The sequence below is a fragment of the Electrona antarctica genome (genome assembly GCF_951216825.1).
Source record: "Electrona antarctica genome assembly, chromosome: 11".
NCBI lineage: Eukaryota > Metazoa > Chordata > Actinopteri > Myctophiformes > Myctophidae > Electrona > Electrona antarctica.
Window position 1 is genome coordinate 42,548,709 of NC_136792.1, and position 21,759 is coordinate 42,570,467.

The following is a 21,759-nucleotide window of genomic DNA, read 5'->3' on the forward strand; positions in this document are numbered from 1 at the left end:
AACGCAGAGGTAAAGTCAGTGACGTATCACGGCCGCAAGGCATCGGTGTAAACGGCACTTCCGCATACTCTGCATATGTCACGGTCTATGACTTGGCCAACCGAACCGCGCACAAAGCTGTGCTCTTCTCAATATACTGTACATACATAGATGTGTTGCTTATTTTATCAATTATGCACAGCTGTGTCCCAACTTTGTCTTTGAATGTGCCTTCTAATGTAACTTTATCTTTTAATGCTTAGAGTTTAAAGATAACTTTGTATTTGGCAAGATCTTTGCTGTGACCCGTGCTGGCCTGTCGCTGTCCATTGTTGGTGGTGCTGAACCATTAACCAATTGATGCATGTAGAATAGATCAACGTGGATATTGTAATGTCCAGACAGTGCAGGGAGGTTTCTTTCAACAGTGAAAGTGTGTAGTTTCTAATTTTCTCATGTACACAATTACAAAGGATAGCTAAACCTCTAGCGGCTAGAGGTTCGGATTAGATCAGCAAGGGGTGGCTTTGAGGACATTAAAGTTGCTATAAGCAATAATATGTCAACATTTTCATGATTTTATTTTTATATATATTTTTTTATTCAGACAGCCAGCAATGGAATTAAAGGAGAATTCCATGCTAGAAGGCTTTCTTACCTTTATTTGTAGTTGTTACGTACCCACCAAAGAGGTCCAGGTGTTATTTTGTGCAAAAGCTCCTTATTGGCTATTTCCCCTACCATAAGCCCTAAATGAATTGCATTGAATTGAATGGGAATTGAATGGGGCTATGGGGTGTTGTGGTAATTCGCTTATTTCCATCGCTCAAAATTATTATTTTTTGAGTGGTGCAAACCACTCCAACAACTGGCTTTGTTAGTACCCGTGTGTGTGTGTTTGTGTACCTGTCCCTCAAAATAATGAGCATGGTTACTATGGTCACTGACATTACGTCAGACCACAGCTGATCAGGCTATATAAGACCTTGCACCACTCAGTTCACATGGGTGTGATTTTTTGTATATATCCTCTCTTTATAATGTAAATAATATCCCAAGCGGCACACTTTACTACTTATTTTGATGGAAATAAGCGAATTAGCACAACACCCCATAGCCCCATTCAATTCCCATTCAATTCAATGCAATACATTGAGGGCTTATGGTAGGGGAAATAGCCAATAAGGAGTTCTTGCACAAAAAAATACCTGGACCTCTTTGGTGGGGACGTAACAACTACAAAGAAAGGTAAGAAAGGTAATAAAGTCTTCTAGCATGGAATTCTCCTTTAACACTCCCCCCAAAAATGTTGTCTCTAGGGGCCGCGGTCGGCCTTCAAAGATGAGGAATAATGCATTGAATTTGCCTGTCTACTTCCTGAATGGTTACTCATTTGCCGTCTGGAAATGTTTGACCAATGACAAAGCTTTCAGTTTATGTGTGGGCTACAGGCCTACCAAAGTGTGCCTGTGATGCATTATTGCAGTGGTTTTCAACCAGTGGTACAGGGACCACCAGTGGTCCTTGAGGGGGTTCCAGGTGGCCCTCATCTGAATGATGGAGAGTTAGTAACCAAATGGACCCTTATTTGATCTTTAACTCTTGAGAGAGTAAAATGAAATCAAATGGATACGTATGCTGTACGGGTCTATATGGTTTCATTTTACACTCTCAAGAGTTCAATTATTGTTAAACATCTACATTACTTAATTTGCCTTGATATGAAAAGGGTTGAAAACCACTGCATTATTGTTTATTGGTGTTGATTGGTAATGGTATCTGGTATCTGATTGAGGCAACATTTATGTGGATGGATAACAGGAAAAGAATCTGCAGTGGCGCCCGCTAGCCTAGTGGTCCAGGTGCATGTCACATGCACTCAGGGACTCGGACAGTCGCGTGTTCGAGTCCCGTTCATGACGACCTTTGCTGCATAGTCTCGTGTAGCCAGGCAACTATTCCACAATCTCCGAGTCTGGAACTACAGCTCCTACAATCAATCTGTCAATATTTGTCTTATTCTATATAATACTGATTGACTAAGATTGGCTTCCAAAGTTTGCAGGAATGGCTCGCTTTGAACTCCTCAAATCATGAAAGCATGAAACGTAGTTTGAACACACATTCCCACTAGGCCAAGCAAGAAATTCCATATTTCAATGCAGCCTCATGGTGAGTGGTGACACTATAACAGGCAGATTCACAAACCAGTAGGCCTATACACACTATCTCTGGCTGGGGTCATGTGATCGAGTTGTGTGAGTTACATTTTTCAGATCCCATTCCAAGTGGCTATGACTGCCTTCCAAAGTTTGTTTGCCCTGGCTAGGCAACCCGGCCTGGCGGAAACCTGTTCTCCAAGAAGCACACATTTCTAGTTGTATATATTTTTTATTGCACAATCATCCCTTTTTTTCCTCTCTTCCTTCTTTCATATTACATTCTGTTTTAATTTGATCTACCATCATTTTGATCTACCATGTTTTTGGCTTGTGCATATCTTTGGTCCGACATCCTAACAATCCGACACGCAATAGTCTGACCCCCTATACCACAAACCCTAACCTAATAGTCTGACCCCCTATACCACAAACCCTAACCTAATAGTCTGACCCCCTATACCACAAACCCTAACCTAATAGTCTGACGCCCTATACCACAAACCCTAACCTAATAGTCTGACGCCCTATACCACAAACCCTAACCTAATAGTCTGACGCCCTATACCACAAACCCTAACCTAACCCTAACCACACGCGGAAGCCATGGGTGAATCTTAACCTTAACCTTAACCTTACTCTTATGTCAAACTATTGGTATGTCGGGCTAACCGTCTTGGGTCTGTGGTTCATCTCTTCCTATTTCTCAAATTGTCTAGTTCCTCATTTACCAGCTCGCTGCTCTCAACGTGCTTCAAGTTGAAGTGCATTTATTGTCTGTGCGTGTGCATCCTGCATCCGTTTCTGTCTTTACCACTACTTTCATTAGGGTTACGCTTAGCGTTATCTGCGTCACTCAGCCACGTCTTATCTTCAGTTCTCTGCTGCCGTATCAAACTGAAACCCTCTCACAGACACAGTGCCATCTTTACAAACAGTGCCTATAAACCCTTTGCCGGCACAGGGGCCTACTTCCCACCGCATACCGGAAAAGACCCAATGAAATGCCACTGCTGTGTTTCTTTTGCAGTCCCGTCACCTCGTTCGTCATTTTGCGAATGGGGAGGATGTCGGAGAATTTATGAAGCCTTCTTAAAGGAGCTCGGAAGGACTTTAATTTTGTTGGCATGCGAAGGATCAACAGTGGTGGAGCGAGTCAGCTGTCTGAGGCACTAATAGGTTGTTCTTCCTCTTCTCTTCTCTTCTCTTCTCTCTCTCTCTCTCTCTCTCGTTTCTATACCCCCACCCCCCACCAGGATAACAACACCATGTGCTGCACAGAGACGAGAGGGCCAAGGAGCATGTGAAGAAGATGTCCCATAAGGCAGCTAAAAGTAAGTTCTCCTGATGTGGGTGGCCATTTGCACATCTGTGCATCAGAGAAATGTTCCTTTTTTATCCAGTGCCGTTAACTCTTTACAGTCTGTGTAGGCCACTGTTTGCCAAACAGTGGACCAATTTTTCTGGGTCGCGAGTAAATACCCCTTTAATTCTTTTGTTTCCTACATTTTGTTTTTGATGATGATTATTTCAAAAGGTTTTCCAAAATTACATTAAAACAAAAATTCAGATAACACAATTCAAATAAACAAAAAATGCATTCATTAGAGGGAAATTAGAGGGAAAATACTTCACATCGCAACGTGTTGTGAGCTTGTAGATCCCGGCCCTGGGAGGCATCACATTTCTCTTCTGGGTCTCGACTCGAGCTAAAAAGTTTGGGAACCACTGTAAGTGACTAGGCAGTAGGCACGGTGAAATCATCGATCTTCATTTAACTCAGACTGTACAAATGTAACCAACTCTTGGAGTTAAATTAACACTAAGGATTTTACTGTGTACAAGTACAATACCCCTCCTCTCTCTCTCTCTGAAATGCAGAGAAGACCTATGTGTGGTGCATTGTCTCATTCCAATTACTATAAATCTCCTCAAGATGACTCATTTGCTTAAAATTGTGATTGTGATCCAGTGGTGTGGTGTCTGGGTAGATGGACACTAAACACTGTATTCTTGTGTTATGTTCTGGCATATTCATACAACCGTCAGTTCTGGTTCTTTACTATGTTGCGTGACTACTCTACAAACAATTCAACAAACCCACTGATGCACCCAGACTTTGGCTGTACGCAGGCGTAAAGAAATTATTGTCCACAGGTTAAATGATTTTTTGTTTGCATAGATTTACTGATCCATTAAAGTACATTTACATTTACAAAACAAACAGCTTCAGTTCCCCTGGCATTCTCATGGCGCTGGTAAAAAACATATTTCCACCCAGGTTTTTTTTCTCCACAGAAGCATTAACAGCTTCTCTTAATAAACCCCATAAGTATAACGTACAAGAATAAATACATTGGATTTTCACCCCAAAGACAACAGAAAACAAGACAAACAAACCTTAAATACAGGATCAATAAAAGTTGAAAAATAAAAGGCAGACAAAAACAGACAAAACAACAGTACACAACATCCTATAAACAATCATAAGTCATGCCCTCTCTTTCTAGCCTATCCATAATTGAGCCCTTGCCTAGGCTTTTGGGCTTGGTGCCCAAAACAATAATCCAATTAACTAATAAGCTAAATAATAACAGCATAATCATAATAATAATAATCAGAAAATACAAAAAAAACCCTGTGAAATGGCTTCTACACTCTACATTGTGCACTTTGCCGCTTTTGAATAGAAGCAAATACGGGTAACAAAAGGCTTTGGTGTGCTCATTCACTTTGTATACAAAGTGTTGTCTGCTCTGGTTGGAGCAGAGCGCACCTTGGAGCGCACCTGCTCATCCCCACTCCCTTCATTTAGTAAAGAAAGTCACCAGGAGGATTATGGAAATCTATAGAGGAAGAGGGAGAGAAAGTTTCATCCATATGGCTCAACGATGGAGTTACTTGCCGGACTTGTTCTTAGTTATGTCAGGATATGTGCATATCAATTCCGACATAGAGGTAAGTGAAGTAGAGAAAAGGACAAGGTAGGCCTATATACTCGATAGAGTTACATCACAGCAGTGTATAATAATAAGATGTCATGCTTAATTTATACTCTTAACTTTATAAGTTAAAACATATCATGATGCGATGTGTTGTAGATCGGCTTTTTAGTATAACTAATACATGATTTATACAACTTGTAGATCCGCTTTTATAGTATAACTAATACTTAATTTATACAACTTGCGAGTATAAATCATGCATCAGCCGACAGTAACTGTTTGGCTGCAGCACAAATACGCTGTGTATGCCAGCATAAGGAAAAAATGTATATAAGCAGAAGAAGGCAAAAAGCAGAAGTTGGTCGTAGTGACTACTGTTGTATAATTGCAATATTACACTCGAGGGGGTGGTTTAACGCCATTAATGCACGCCTGCGATGCTACAGGAACGAGCCCGCAGGGCGAGTTCCGAAAGTGTATAGATTTCGAGTTCCGAAAACGAGCCCGCAGGGGAGTGTTAAACCACCCCCTCTTGTGTAATATTGCTTATATATATATATATATATATATATATTATATATATATATATATATATATATATATTATATCCAAAGCAGATTTTTCACCCTCTTTTGCAGGGGGTAAATTTACGTCATCTTGTCCCTAACACAAACATCTAATACCATTAACAATAAAGATAATTTAATGTTTGTTTTTAGTTCAATGTTTGTTCTAAAAACGCCATTGACAATGAAGGGCGGTTTAATGTTAGTTTTTAGTTCAATGTTTGTTTTAAAGATAAAGAGAATTTAATGTTTGTTTTGTCACCGTTTGTTTTACATCACCACAGACTTATAAATATATTAGCGCCCCTGAGGCCCCTCACTTCACACGGGTGTGAAGTGAGGGGCCTTTCAATGACCATGAAATAGGGACACACACGGCCAGTTATTGGAGGTATGCACCGCTCAACAATGTATCCCCTCTGCGAAGAATATAGGGTCGAATAATTTCACTGTTTTTTAAAAATGTATTAGTTGCTGTCAGACAGAAACCTCTTATTTCCATATGTTAACCTTTTGTGTTTTGTCCGTGGTCCGTGAAGGTAGTGCATGTTGTCCCTGTATTGTGGGGTCCGTGAAGGTAGTGCATGTTGTCCCTGTATTGTGGGGTCCGTGGAGGTAGTGCATGTTGTCCCTGTATTGTGGGGTTCGGAAGCTTTGCACCGCTTCAGGTGGTGCAAACACTTGGGTTTAAGGGATTTTACTGAAGTGACGTCAGGTTGTACAGAAAGCATGTGTGTGGTACACCTGGGGCCTGTTCCACGAAACTTGGATTAACTAATCCAGGATTTAGGCCAAAACCAGGCTTTTTAAATCCTGGTCTTTACAGCCTGGTTTATTCCGTTCCACTAAAGCCAAGCGAGGCTTAGAATGGGCGGATTTAGCGAGCCAGGATCATAAAGCCTGGCTGAATAGACAGCCTGGCTTTTTGTCTCTAGACCCATTCGGTGGAACACAGATTTACTGATCCTTCTTCTTCATGGAGTATTATGGCAGTTTGCATCCTTAATAGTTGCATTACTGCCCCCTTCTGTATATCTCAGTATCTTTACTAATCTATTCAAGACTTACTGATACAAGGACTTAAGCTTCTAAAATAAATACTGCTGCTGTAATTAAAGAGACTACTCTCAATAGTGGATAGACTGAATCATTAACTACCCCAAAAATATAGTTTACATTTTACCACTACTATTAACTTAAAACAGAATTCTTAATATTGTAAGCATAATGGTATTGTCGCATTGTGATATTTGGCCATAACTCCCTCCTCTGAGGGAGCTACCTTTGGGGAAGGGGGTTGTTGTCCAGACAGGTGAACTGTGGGTCATGGGTTCAATAGTGGGTGAAACGTTACAATGGTAATATGTTGTAAAACAATGAGTAATGGTAATATTTAGTGGTTTTCACTTTTACAAAAAAAAAATATATATAATATAATATAATATAATAATTATTCTTAACCGTGCACTTGCATGGTAGATAATAGGTTTGCTTGACAGCAAACCTATTCTGGGGAACATTCACCAAAAGCAGCTGATCTACAAGCTGTCATGATGTGCAGCCTATATATTTTGGTTCTTTGATTTTATATAGTGCTTAAATTAGTCGTTTAATGCAGACCGATAAAAATAAGGCAACATAAACCCATAATAATTGAATAAGTGTGGAAAACATCATTGGTTTGTGATCAGTTTGACTGCTTAATGAACAGTAAAGACATCAGGATTAGGTTAAACCTGGCTGTTAGCCTGGTCCCGGAGCAGGCTAAATCCAAAGCATTAGTTTCCATGGTAACTAATGTAGCATCACTTTCATGAAACCGAATCAAGCCTCAACATATCCAGGTTAACTGGTTAAATTAATCTGGCAAGATTAACCATCTTTCATCCAAATTTGAAGACACATGGGGCTCCTTCCTCTGACTTGCAGTTCCAAACTATTCCAGATTGAATGAGTTTAATCCTGAATCTGAGCATACTAGATATATGATTCCCGACGCAGCTGGGTTGTCCAGTATATTTATTATTAGGAACCATGTGTGGGTGCACTGCCACGTCCATTGTGTTTTGGAGGGGTGACCAATGACCATGCCATGTTGTCTTGTCTTGTCTTGTCTTGTCTTGTCTTGTCTTGTCTTGTCTTGCCTTGCCTTGCCTTGCCTTGTCTTGTCGTACTTTTGTGTTTTTGTTTCAAAACTTGATTCAGGTTATGTGGTTTGTAACTATCATCACTTCCCTGTTAGCATAGGACTATACAATATTTTCATATAGTGGTCACGACATTTATATGTACAGTACATCTACACACAGTTATCTCTTTGGTATGTTCCATATGGGTGTGTCACATATACTGTCAAATTATTTGATGTACTGTATACCCTGAAATATTGAATAAACAAAACTTTAATTACCAGCTTTCATGAAACCGGTTAATCGCTGATCCAGGATATATTAAACCAGGATATCTATTAAATCCCGGTTGGCTCTAATCCAAGTTTCGTGGAACGGGCCCAGGCTAAACATCACCTGTCTAAAGCATGCAAACATCACCTGCCTAAACATGCAAACTGAATGCATGCAAACAAAATGAATACTCTCAGCAAATAAAGGAAATGAAGCAAACTATCATGTGGCGGATAAGGAGCTAAACACAGTTGGCGACGGAGAAGGGATATTAATTTTACGCAGTGCAAAGATGTCCCGTTATCATGTGACGTGGTCAAATAAGGAGACCGAATTAAGCCCTCATCGAAATATGAGGACGAGCACATTAATATATTGCTTAAGGAAACACATAAAAAACACTGCAGTGTACAGAATATTCTGTCTGTCTGTCGTGCGTAAACACGGAGGGCTGTCACTGTGTGGGGATCCGAGTGGAGAGTGGAGACTTTCTTCATCTTGTTTAAATATAAATACTTCAAAATTAAAACACATGTTTAGCTCAGCATGATCTATAAACTGTATAGCTAACATGGCATATGCATAATAATTGTGATCGGATCATCAATGGGACTCTGGGAGTGGGCTATACTATTGTTAACTTCGGTTCATTTTTGCGCTCCCGTCTCCGCTGTGCCTCGTACATGTGCCCAAAAGAACAGTGGCTGGCGCGCGCGCACACACACACACACACACACACACACACACACACACACGCACACACGTACACACGTACACACACACACACACACACACACACACACACACACACACACACACACACACACACACACACACACACACACAGAGAGAGACACAGTAAGTCCCCGACGACACAGTGCATCCGTTACCCTCACTTTACGTGAAAAGTTCTACTCGAAGTATATTTTTTAACAACACGGCTTTCTGAACACATTGATAAAATTCCCTGCTATGTTTCCTTGCTGCGCCTGACACAGCCAGTGTGAAGGCAAACCGCAGCAAATTAAATATGCAAGAATCCAAATTCTCCGCCCATTCGCATTCGAGTCTAACGAAGTATTAGGTGAGAATGTGACCCTATTCTAAACTGTGCTGTGCTGATTGCAAGGGGATACAGGTGCGCACTAATGGAGGATACAGCAGGGATAGGCTAGGGTTAATTTGCCCCCTGCCAGCCAACTGTTCTTGACTAATACTATAGATGAATAACAGTTTAAGTCCACACTAATTATCCATAATGTATAAATGATGGATAAGGGGTCAGGACAACTAGCCCTTTTCGTGGAGGGGTCAGAATAAAATTTGGACTTAAACTGTTCAGTACTTGAGTCAGTGATTGAGCTGACCTTTTTGATACCTGTATTTTACTGTATTTCTAGTACTACTGAATAGGCTGCCCATCCATATAAGAAGATAAGATGTAAGCCAGATGTAAGACCTCTCGTTCCCCCTTGCATCAGTTGTTATTCCACCACGTCAACCAATAGTCCCATAATCATAAAGTTACCCCACGGACCAAAAATATAAAATAAACAACATCAGTGCTTTACACAGGATGCAACATTATAAATGAATTCGGCTTTAAACCATTCCATATTCTTTGGTATAGTTTAACAAAGTTAATTTGAATGCCGTGTTCATTTCGCATGGGCAATGGACTGCAGATTATGACAGGGTCGTAGTCAAAGTCATGTAAATGTAAAGTATGCACAGAGATTAAAATAGGGTGCATTTTGCATCCCAAAACGCAGTTTATAGTTAAGGGACGCAATAAAACAAGTACCTCTGCATCCACGGGATGCACTACTGTACTCTGCATGTACAGTACAAATAATACACACACTAGCTTTAGTTATAATAATAATTTATTCTTCTGTTTTCTACATGAATATAACCATATAAAATGAAATGGTAGTTAAATGCTGCAATTTGTAAAAATGACATCAAATGTCCCTGGGACTCATCTAAAAGACCATCCCTGCATCCCGGGACTCATTACATTGAAAACCTATTTACATCACTGACTATTATTTTTCTAAAATTGTCACTGCTCTAAAACCTCCAATCATGTTGGGCAGAAACAATACGTTGGGGGGAAAGATGTAGGTCTGATAATGATGTACCATGTTGGCTTTGCCAAAGTCTAGGTCTACTGTACATTACTTAAGATCATTTTCCTAATATAATATTGTTTTGCCCATGTCATTAGAGTAGGCCTACTTTGAATATACACTGCTTGGAATCAACAGACTTGACTATCATGTCAAAATATGAAGCAGAGATGTAGGGATCAAAATACAATAAAATACAAACCATGTTGATTGTTTGAGTGATTAATTTATTGACGTTTTGTGTCTATAAATGCCAATAAGTGCCTATATGTGTACATATAGGCCCACCTGTCAAAAGTACTAAAAGATCAAGAGCACATATTACACTGCACATTAGTGATGCGCGGGCCGGCTTTTTTTCATAACCCGTCCGTCCCGTCCCGCCACGGGAGCCAGCCCGCACCTGGCCCACCACCCTGCCCCGCAAAACCATATATTAATCAACAGCCTGCCCGCCCCGCGGCCCGCGAAAACAAAAAGTAACCTAGCGACCGGCTTTTCAACACCCAGCAAGTCCAGTCCATTCAATTGCGTTGAGAGAGAGAGGGGAGGACACCGTATGAAAAACCCATGCAGAGCAGGTCGCTCGTTAGAGAGAGAGAGAGAGAGAGAGAGAGAGAGAGAGAGAGAGAGCTGCAGGCGTTGTCCCTCTTTCCTGTGTGAGTCGTAACAAATGATTTAAATGAACAGTAACACTTACACATAGGTGACATGACATACTAATATGACGGAGCAGTTCACTTCACTCGTTTGGGTTGTGTGTGCACTGTCTGCAGCAGCGTAGTTCGCTCGAAATGAATAAATCTCATGCTCATTTTAGTTTTGATTGTGTATAGGCTACTTCAACTTCGTTGCGCGGCGGCGGTACCGCACACCCAAAATAGCCGCTCTACAAGCTCACAACGCGTCACCTGCGACCCGTTGTGAGCTTGTACATCTGCTATAATTCTGTGTGTGCAGCGCACTGTGCACGCCTGCACAGCACCGCGCTCAATTAAGAAAGATTTGGTGCAGATGTGCTCATTGCGCTGATGACGGTCGAGGTTCAGAGCCTCAGAACGGAGAGGGCACTTTTCTCCAATGGTCAAAAAGGCAGGGACTAAAGCGCCCTTTCATAAGCAACACATTGATGAACAACAGAACAACAAGCTGATGGTTTCAGCAGGAGGAGTAGACAGTAGACACAGGAGAGCAGGTACCGGAATGCTTTTTTCCCCTCCTTTTTTGGGAGGGGGGGCCCGCCCCGCCAGCCGCCGATAATTGCGCTGAAAACCTTGACCCGTCCGCCCGCCCCGCGGTAATATGGACATAGCACAAAGCAATTAATATGTTGAACCTCTCTTTTTGAGGGGCTACAAGCTTTGTGTGCCCATTTAATCGCATGTGTCTGCTTATATATCAGTAATACTACTACTAATAATAATTGATACATACTGTATCAATACATACTGTATCAATACAGTATATCAGTTAACATGAGTTAACATGAGTTTAATATAGAAGTTGAGAACGGATTTAGGGTAACCGTGGGATAGAATCCATCAGTGGTTTATAACCTTTTTTGAGCTCTAGACCACTAGCATATTTCAGTATGTTTTTATTTGTTGCACGTAGTATTGTGTCCTTGCAACAAATTGAATGTAGCCCTTAATAGTCATTATTTAATTTCAAGCTTCCCCCACACCATGCATGCCCATATCCCCTCCCAACACAACATTGGTCCCCAGGTTGATTCTTAGCCAGATTGGTGGTCTCTGGTTCATAATCAGTTGAAAACCCTTACTTCAAAGGAAAGAGGGGGATTGGCCCTTCCATGTTTGAGAGATTATTATAGAGCAGCTCAAATCCGACCATTGATAAGCCAAGTTATAAATCAAGATGGAAAGAAATAGAGGGTTCAATGGGAAGGGGTCTACCTATTAATATGTTGGTGGGAGACCCATCCTTGGTCAAACACTTGTCGGATCCTCAGAATCTGATGATAACAGGTTCATTGAAGGTGTGGTGTGAAATAATTAGGAGATATAAACTGAAGGACAAAATTGGAATTCTCAAATGGTTTGCATATGATCCAGACTTCAGACCTAGTACACATGACATGAGGTTTAGAGGTTGGATTGGGAATGGCCTCTCTGCATATTGTACTCTTTTAAAACAGGGTAATGTGATGAGCTTCCAGGACCTGAAAGACAAATTTAATTTACAGAATCGGGACCTTTTTAGGTACCTACAAATCAGAGACTTTATAAATAGAAAGCTATTAAGAAGAGAAGATGCAACAGGAGTAGAGATCATTAAGATTTTCCAAAATGCGTATGCAGACTCTACTTATCAAAAGATAGTTTCAAATGTATATGTAGTGCTTCAAAACATGAAAGGAGATAATACTCTGAATATTAAAGCAAGATGGGAAACAGAGGGCAACCTTACTATATCAGCAGAAGAATGGGAAAGAATATGTAAACATCAGTGGAAAAATGAGTAGTTCCCCCACATGGAGAGAATTCAGCTGGAAAAATGTGAGTCGTTTCTTTTGCACTCCAGCTCAGAAAATACATTACATGTATCAGTCGGACTGTTGGAGACTCTGTGGGGAAACATTGGCGAATCATTTTCATGTTTTCTGGAGTTGCCCTTCTGTGGTTCCATTTTGGAGAAGTGTCCACAGTGTCCTGGAAGCAGTTTTTGGTGTTGACATTCCTTTTGATTTTAAAACCATGTATCTTGCAGATCTGGAAGGACTTCAATTTGCAAAGCAGGATCAGTATCTACTGAGGGCATTGCTGGTGGCATCCAAAAAAGCCTTAACAAAAAAGTGGCTTACAAATGTTATACCAAATATAAATGAATGGATTGATTTAAGTATATTTATTATGGAGAGAATTACATTCAGCTTTAGAGGTCAAGTTGAAGTCTTCACAGATAACTGGTTTAGATGGATTACTCATGTTTCTACCATAAGACCTGATTTTGTATAAATTCAGTTAAACCTGTTTAACCTGTATATGCACCTGTTTGAGGTACTTATGTATTATGATCAATAGGGAAGAGAGGCAGATATCTCCCCTTGTGTGTATTGTACGTATATTGTCTTGTTTTGTTTTGTTTTCGGTTGTATGTATTGTCAATTGTCAGTCGTTTCGTTTACATGTACGTTTGATTAAAATTCAATAAAACGTAAATTGAAAAAAAAAGAAAACCCTTACTTGATCACACTACGTACAGCTTCACACAGAAGTATCAAAATCACACCTGAAGTTGTTAACTGAGCGGTGCAACTATACATGTATTTATAGTTACTGTACTGTACTGTGCTCTTTACTGTACTTAATTTTTCCCGGAACATCCAGACCCACAGGAACACGTGCAGGGTGCCGGCCCGGTTCCGGTGAGCCGGCCCGTGTCCGAAACGGTCAAGAAATGACAGTTACCATGTGTGGGTCCCCGGGCGTCCGTGTGGGGGTCCCCGGGCGTCCATGTGGGGGTCCCCGGGTGTCCGTGTGGGGGTCCCCGGGCGTCCGTGTGGGGGTCCCCGGGTGTCCGTGTGGGGGTCGCCGGGGGGTCGCCGGAACATCCAGACCCCCAGGAAAGTGTACTCTGTGGAGTCTGTGCCACTTTACTCTGTGCTGTACTCTACTGGCCACTTTAGGTGTTCCAGCTGTCCGTGCTCGGACACAGAGACAGACACACGTACACATACATAGAGACACACATAGCTGTGTTATGGAGCGAAGGCACCGCTCAAAAGTAGCAGATAGACATCCAAGCTCAAAACTCAGCGCAAAGAGACACGTTTTGAGATTGGAGATCTGCTATTTTTGAATTTGAATCCATTTTGGATATGGTTTCCACCCGCCATCGATGAATTTCAGGGCCTGTCCCTGCTTAGAATGTTTTCTCTTCTTCACCTGGACTAAAACATGGACTGTGCTGTCTAGCAGTCCTTACTTTTCTAATTAACATATTTTGTTTTAACATAAAAAAAACCCTGACATTTGCACTGATTGGGAAGGCAAGCTCAGTTCAACTTTTGTTTAGTTTGGCATGAGTTCTCGGACATCAGGATCGATAAATTAATAAATAAACCGTTATTGATCCCCCCGCGAGGGGAATTCAGTTGTCATGGCAGCACAGTAGTAGGAAGTGACACAGGACAAATATGTAGTCATTTGTTTATAGTATTAAAGGCACAAGAAGGGGAAACGATAAGCAAAACACAAAATAGGAGATGTAAGGATGTACATCTACTGTATAGAATGTATGGTCTGGACTTTTGCATGTGGGATGATCCAGGATAGAAATGTTGTGGGAGCTTTTGACAGACAAATATCTGTAGTCGGGGCACTGTGGCACAGTCGGTAGTGCTGTCGCCTCACAGCTAGAAGGTCCTGGGTTTGATTCCCACTCGGGACGCTGTGGGTGCTGGTGGCGTGTCCTCTCCTCCGCGTCATCAGTGCCCATACCCGAGGCAGGGTTGGCGAAAGGGCCTTTCTGTGTGGAGTTTGCATGTTCTCCCCGTGTCCCCTAGGGTAGGTACCCTCACAAAAAACATGCAGTAATCCTGGTCTCTAAACTGCCTCCCCCTGGCCAGCCGAGGCGCCTGATGGAGGGGAAAGGAACTGGTTGGAATAACGTGTTCCTTCCACGTGCTACGTCCAACCAGGGAAACTCCCCCCTGTCCGATGTAAAGGAGCAACTTGGACACTCATGCATGAAGGAAGCATGAGTTCAAGTCCGTTGCTCTCCCCAGGTTGGCGGAGGGTGTGTAGAGTCCAGGATCACATTAGATAATTGACACAAGGGTGAAAAATGGGTTACAAAAATATATATTTGTAGTCAAAGTATCACACACACACACACACACACACACACACACACACACACAAATACAGATATTTACATTTCATAGCACAATTCTGGAGATATAAGGTAACAGCTGGTAATTAATTGATAATTGAGCAATTCTTGTTTTCCTTAGTCTAGTATGATGAATTGCAGAAATAGCTGATCTACAAGCTCACACACAACGAGATGCATTGTTGTGAGTTTGTAGAACATTATAATAATAATAAAGTGTGCCATTCACAAAATAGGGAAGTCATTATTTTGACACATCAAATAAAAAAAAATGACATCCAACCATTTCTCCTGTTTCCTCAGCATGGTGCCTTAGGTTCTTCGTCATCGCCCTGTTCCTGGTCTCCTTTGTCACCTATTACTGCTCCCACGCCTTCCTTCAGAGGTGAATATATCAGTCATTTTCTGTCTGTCTGTCTGTCTGTCTGTCTGTCTGTCTGTCTGTCTGTCTGTCTGTGTCTGTCTGTCTGTCTGTCTGTGTCTGTCTGTCTGTCTGTCTGTCTGTCTGTCTGTCTGTCTGTCTGTCTGTCTGTCTGTCTGTCTGTCTGTCTGTCTGTGTCTGTCTGTCTGTCTGTCTGTCTGTGTCTGTCTGTCTGTCTGTCTGTCTGTCTGTCTGTCTGTCTGTCTGTCTGTCTGTCTGTCTGTCTGTCTGTCTGTCTGTCTGTCTGTGTCTGTCTGTCTGTCTGTGTGTGTGTGTGTGTGTGTGTCCGACATAGAAATTGTCTGCTAGACATCTACACATATTTGGAAAACGCAGTCAGTCTGCTGAGTCACCAGATATTGACACAGCCCACTACCAATGAAGCTTGCATTCCAATTACCCCAGAGGTCAGAGAGTAGCTAAAATGGTGGTCAATTTGGGCACCTAAAACATGTCCACTTTCTAAGTGCTATTGGCACAGTGTGCTTATAAGAAGTCAGCAGAGGTGCACATGCCAGCTTTCATGAACCCCTGTGTTCCATGTGCCTGTCTTTCAGCTATGGAGGCACCAGTAAGTCTCCGAATAGCAGCAAGTCGCTGTGCGGTGGCTGGCTAACTCAGAAAAAGTGGGAGAGCCTCAACTTTAAGTGAGTAATGGCATGTCTGCGTGTTTTAAGACCTGAAGGGAGGGGATGGATTGTCAAGGGGATGATGCTATGCCAACATTTTTACTGGAATCCGAGGTGCCAGCCTAGCTCCTTGGAAATTCAGGGCTGCTCTCGCCCAGTCATATTAAGCAAAAGTCAGCATATTTCTGCGAGAAAGAACACACTTTTATAATGAAAGGAAAGAATTCTTTAATTCAATCTCCATTAAAGTGCTGCTCTGGAACAGCCTTTCGATTTCAAATTGTCGAGCGAGAGAGAGGGTTAACTTGAGCAGCATTCAGTTCTTTTTTTAAAAGATGCTCAAGTTCTTTAGTACCAGGAGGCCTTCACAATAATCAGGCCACCTGGCCTTACAAAGATGTAGCCTGATCAATTGCAGAGAGCTAGCTGGAGCAGGAGGCTAATTGCTAATTTATACCAATACACACAACTGTTTTGTGACAGTTTTTTCCCCTTATTATAAATCAGGCATAATCTCCTGATAGACTCACTGTCAAACAAGAGTAGGTCATAAACAGCTGGAGTGTGAAACAGTAGGGTAGCTGGCATGCTAAATGCCCAACTACCAAACACACAAGAAATACATTTTATTATAGTGCTACATCCCATTACACTCCACAGGGTCTGTCTGTGAATGATTATTGTTAGATTATTACCCTGCTCTCTAGCAGTGAAAAGCATCCATTTTAATTAGGGGAATTGTTGTTGAATGACAAATACATATACTGTATTGGGAAATAATACCAACTGAACACAGGTTTACACACACACACACACACCTGATCATTAGACACTAAAGCGTTTAACAATTAGGATGGTACTGCATGCACATCAGTGGAGGTTTTTGCTCAGAACACTAGAAAAATACAGGATTTGGCAGCACACATTGTATTGTCCATTGTTCTGTGTTTGACGCAGCGGTGCCACGGCCTGGTGTCCGCCGTGTCCATTTTCTCATTCAAATGAACGTATATGGTTTTTTTCTCTGACCGCCACATACTTTAATTATGACACACACGGATACATTCTTTGTACAAGACTGTGCAGTCATTCCCTCTCTTCTTCCATGTCCCATGCAGCATTAGCAGACAGACAAAGCTTTTCCTCAAGCTGGAGGATTTCTTCTGGCGAGAGCATCTGTCAAAGCTGGCATTACCCTACGGCATTAAGGGCAGTGGTACGTCCACTCAACTTTATCCTTTATTCCTTTATCCTATTGTCTTTATGCTTGGCTTACAGTGGTGGCCATCATCAAACCACAGACCACTAAACCTTCAGGCATGAAGGTTTATCAATAATACAGACTTTTTGTTGTTGAATCATATGGGGGTAAACTCATGTTATGTGCGTAAAACTGTAATTCAGTACCGTTATCAGAAACGCAATGTTATTTTTTGTTTATGCGTTTGTTGTTTTAAGATAAAGCAGACCCATAGAGAGAGAGAGAGAGAGAGAGAGAGAGAGAGAGAGAGAGAGTTACGTCACTAGCATAGCCTCCCAGTGTAAGAATGGAATGTGGAAGTTCTCATTCTCATCTCTTTGAGAAAGTTCCAATGTTTGGAACTACAGCCCATTGCAGCCAGCTTTGCGGCGAGATCAAAGCGACACGTGTCGCAACTCTCTTTCTCTCTCTGGGTCTGAGATAAAGATAAAGGGAAAAAAATACATCATGACAGTAATGCCCAATGGCCGAAAGGAATGTGGTGTCATACACCACAAAATCACCCTCCTGCCTTGACTCCGCATGCATGAGTCAAGGGGTGTGTGTACAGTTGGGTGCCACCGATATTGTCCCTTATCATTTGACCCATTTAGGCCTGACCTCAAAACTTTTAAAAATCCTTCTAAATCCTCCAGTTTTCTGAAATAAATATTTTCACGATTTTTCAAAAATAGCAGACCTACAAGCTCGTAGCGCGCCACTCGGTGGCGCGCTATGAGCTTGTAGATCTGCTATTTTTCAATAGCTAAATTATAACAATGTTTAAAACACCAAAAGGGGTTCCCGCCCAAAATGGGTTAACTGTCCTTTTGCGCAGATCACGCAAACCTCAGCAAAAAGAAAAGGACAATATCGATGGCCTCCAACTGTAGAGAAAGGTTTCACTTCTACATTGCCAATGTCATTGGGGACACACACATTCGACAACAACATTGTGTTCTCAGCCTCTGCACGGGAAACAGGAACCATCAACATTAGCCTGACCTTGCATCCACCTGAGGAAACAATCCTTGCGCTGTTGTCATTCCTTGTGTGCGTGCGTGCGTGCGTCCAGAGCTAATCATACGAATAGCTGGACATGCACCGTATTTCTTGTGCACACTGCCCATAGGCCACAGACGTGCCTCAACATTTTACACAAATATCTATTAACTGTAATTCTATAATGGTAAATGGTGCATTTATATAGCGCTTTTATCCAAAGCGCATTACATAGATTGTGCATTACATTCACCCATTCACACACGAATGGCAGAGGAAACCATGCAAGGCACCAACTTGCACATCGGGAGCAATTAGGGGTTCAGAGTCTTGCTCAAGGACACTTCGACACTAACTCTGGGGGAGCCCGGGATTATTATGCTCTAGTCCTGTGCTTTTCACTTAAACCCAGAGTGGTCATTTAGCAGGACGTACAATTAGGGACATGTGAGGTTTAACATGAAACATTATGAACACAGGACAATCTACAAGGTTATGCACTGTGCTGTACTGTGTTCTTTTTAATATTGTGATTTTTAGACTTTTTATTATTATTATTATTTTTATTGTTAGACTTTTTCTGATTGCTAGCACATTTATTTGTTTGGTTTTATTGAAGCTTTATAAGGCAATGCTTAATACATTATATCAATGCAATTACTCATTGTTGGAGCACCTGATAGGTGTAAAAGTTTCCAAAACAGTCGCGGCTTTCTAAAACAGATTTTTTTTCTTGCTTTCCCCCCCAGAACTGCTGCTACTGAAGGTCCTAGCTATTATTGCCAATTCCAAAATGCCTGCCAACATCGAAAAGTAAGTATGTGTACACTATAGCCAAATTGGTACATGACCAAAACCGACTTATTGCCGAAACTGCACTCTAGCGCTGCTGATCCCCAGACACGCCGGGGTTGGCAGACGTGCTGCTAGCCAGTCTGTTGCTCCTTGCCAATTAAGGCCACTTTGATACCGAATGACAGCAGGGTTTTATATCAAACTTCACTTTTATTCCGCGTCAACTGTACAGTAGCTACGTACAGTATGTACCCTGCTTACCATGCACTGTATAGCTACATGTAAATAAGATGTTAGGACGTTAGAATGGGTGGACTAATTACACTCTGAGATAGGTGTGACTACATAATTGTTGTGCATCAAGCTACTCAATGCACACTGATGTGTAACATGCTAGTTTTTGTGTGACAAGGACAACACAAGAGACGGTCACGGCCACACAGCCAACTCAAGGTACGGCCACGGAGCCGACTTGGGGACCCAACGCAGCTCCTCCAAGGAAAACAAACAAATTAACGGAGCTGAACGTGAATCCCCCCCACCGCCCACCCCTTTTTTTCCCTCACTGTATATGTTTCTTTTCCCTTTTTACCTCCTTTATGATGAATTCCTGTTCTGTCTATAGAAGTGTCTATTTGTACGTCTCTAAATGTTTTGATGATTTGAACATGGTGGACCCTATTGGAAACAAGTGTAATGCTTAATTGGGTCGTCCACTCACAGTTAACAGCCTTTTGTATTGAGTTTGTGCTTGAAATGTACTGTAATTCTGCAAACAGTTAATAAATTCTTCAATCAATCAATCAAAAACTACATCATTGTTCCATTAACAAAGGCGGGGCAAGTGTTTCTGTTGATGCACTGGAAATATAAGTGAGCTTTGAAGGAAATCCTGCTGTCGTCAGTTCCCTCTGATGTAGTAGTAGTAGTAGTAGTAGTAGTAGTTTATTATTGCCAGCAGGGAAATTGCACAAATATATATCACAAATAAATATCACAAATCATTAAACAGTCATTAAACAGGTACCAGTATATGAATACATACGCTGAGGGTCCCTGGAACCCACCGTACTGTCATAGCACTGGGAGTAAATAACTGATTGAATCTTTAGTGGACTGGACATCTGAATACGCTTTTGTGTTATATGATTTATAGAGGGTGATAAGATCAAAGAAGTTTTGACGTTTTGCCAAGACTCACTTGTCCAGAGTATCAAGTCGTTCACGCTAGACTACTCTTAGACTACGCTACAGAGAATCTGTGACTATACGCCTTGTAAAAGCCACAAACAGGAAGCTGTCATCCGCTATTAAACTGGAAGGGTAATTGACCAAGCAAGCTAGATGAGGCTTCAACAAATGACGTAGATTTACATTAGGAAGTAGGCAATTTCAGCGCTTCCGATATATAGAGATATGCTTTTAAGAGGAAGCAGTCGAACATTGTGTGAGCCGGTCTGTCTCAACAGTGCACCCAATAGACGTGGCAGAAGATGCTCTTATCCAGGGCTACTTAAAAATGTGAATCAGACTTAATGACATGAACCCTATCAACAAAGGACAGGATAAAACCTTGCATCTGTCTAAACATGCTTCTAAATGACATTCACGGCATGTGTGGTCAAGCAAAACAAATCTAAATAACCAAATGTGAACAATTAATCAACCAGCATAGATCTGCACACACCATCTATCAAACATGTGACAAGAAGGGATACATTAAGGAAAGGGCAGGGAGGGAGGTGGAGTCTGAAAAGGTACGTTTTCAGACTTCAGTGGAAAATGGGGAGTCTGGAGTTCTACTGCAAGGGGGGGGGGGGGTTATTCCACAGTTTCGGAGCCAGGAGAAGAAACGTGTAGGACATGTGGAGCGTTGGCCAGGGTGTTTTAGGGAAGGTTCAAACAGACTTCCTGTGTTAGCAGATATGAATGAGAGGGAAGGGGTGTGGGCGCGCTCTCCCAGCCTTTGTGCTTTGTCTGGTTTACTTTCCAGATAATAAAAGCATACAGTAGCTGAGGATGTGTTTTGCGCACGGGTCAATTTTATTGACACCTATAATCTTTGTGTCCTTGAATGCAACTCCTTTGTGTGGACATAAATACATGGTTAAAGTGTGTGTGTGTGTGTGTGTGTGTGTGTGTGTGCTCGTGTGTGTGTGTGTGTGTGTGTGTGTGTGTGTGTGTGTGTGTGTGTGTGTGTGTGTGTGTGTGTGTGTGTGTGTGCGTGCGTGCGTGCGTGCGTGCGTGCGTGCGTGCGTGCGTGCGTGCGTGCGTTTTTCTTCACAGCCTGGACTGCAGAACCTGTGTAGTCATAGGCAACGGCTTTGCCATTAAAAACAGCTCCTTGGGGAGTGCAATCAACAAGTACGACATGGTCATCCGGTAAGATAGAGAACTAGTTTCATTTTAACACTCAATTTATGTTTGCCAAAGTGATAGCAAATTCAAAACGGCATAGTCATTTTAACCTCTCTTTAGCATTTGTACAATGTGTAATCCACTCCTCAGAACATGTCCTTTGAACAGCTGCCACAATGACTCATCACCTTGGCTTAATCCCTTGGATTTGAGCTTTGTGATGATATAAGATAGAAAACTGTACAATCTTCTAACTGGGGCAAACCTGGTGGGT

The 21,759-nt window shown here is 41.9% G+C and overlaps 1 protein-coding gene across 3 annotated transcripts in view; it reads left to right on the forward strand.

Annotated features, from left to right (window-relative positions):
- Positions 1–21,759, forward strand: part of st3gal4 (ST3 beta-galactoside alpha-2,3-sialyltransferase 4) — a 56,711-nt gene that overhangs the window by 15,342 nt on the left and 19,610 nt on the right. The window contains exons 2-7 of one of the 3 annotated variants that reach the window (XM_079514426.1): positions 3,395–3,472; positions 15,344–15,425; positions 16,019–16,108; positions 17,209–17,306; positions 19,082–19,145; positions 21,414–21,509. In XM_079514426.1, coding sequence (XP_079370552.1) covers positions 3,451–3,472; positions 15,344–15,425; positions 16,019–16,108; positions 17,209–17,306; positions 19,082–19,145; positions 21,414–21,509 — 452 coding nt within the window. In that variant the 5' untranslated portion in view covers positions 3,395–3,450. Of the gene's footprint in view, positions 1–3,288; positions 3,473–15,343; positions 15,426–16,018; positions 16,109–17,208; positions 17,307–19,081; positions 19,146–21,413; positions 21,510–21,759 lie in introns of those variants that run through there. The other 2 variants (XM_079514427.1, XM_079514428.1) reach the window with 2 other exon arrangements.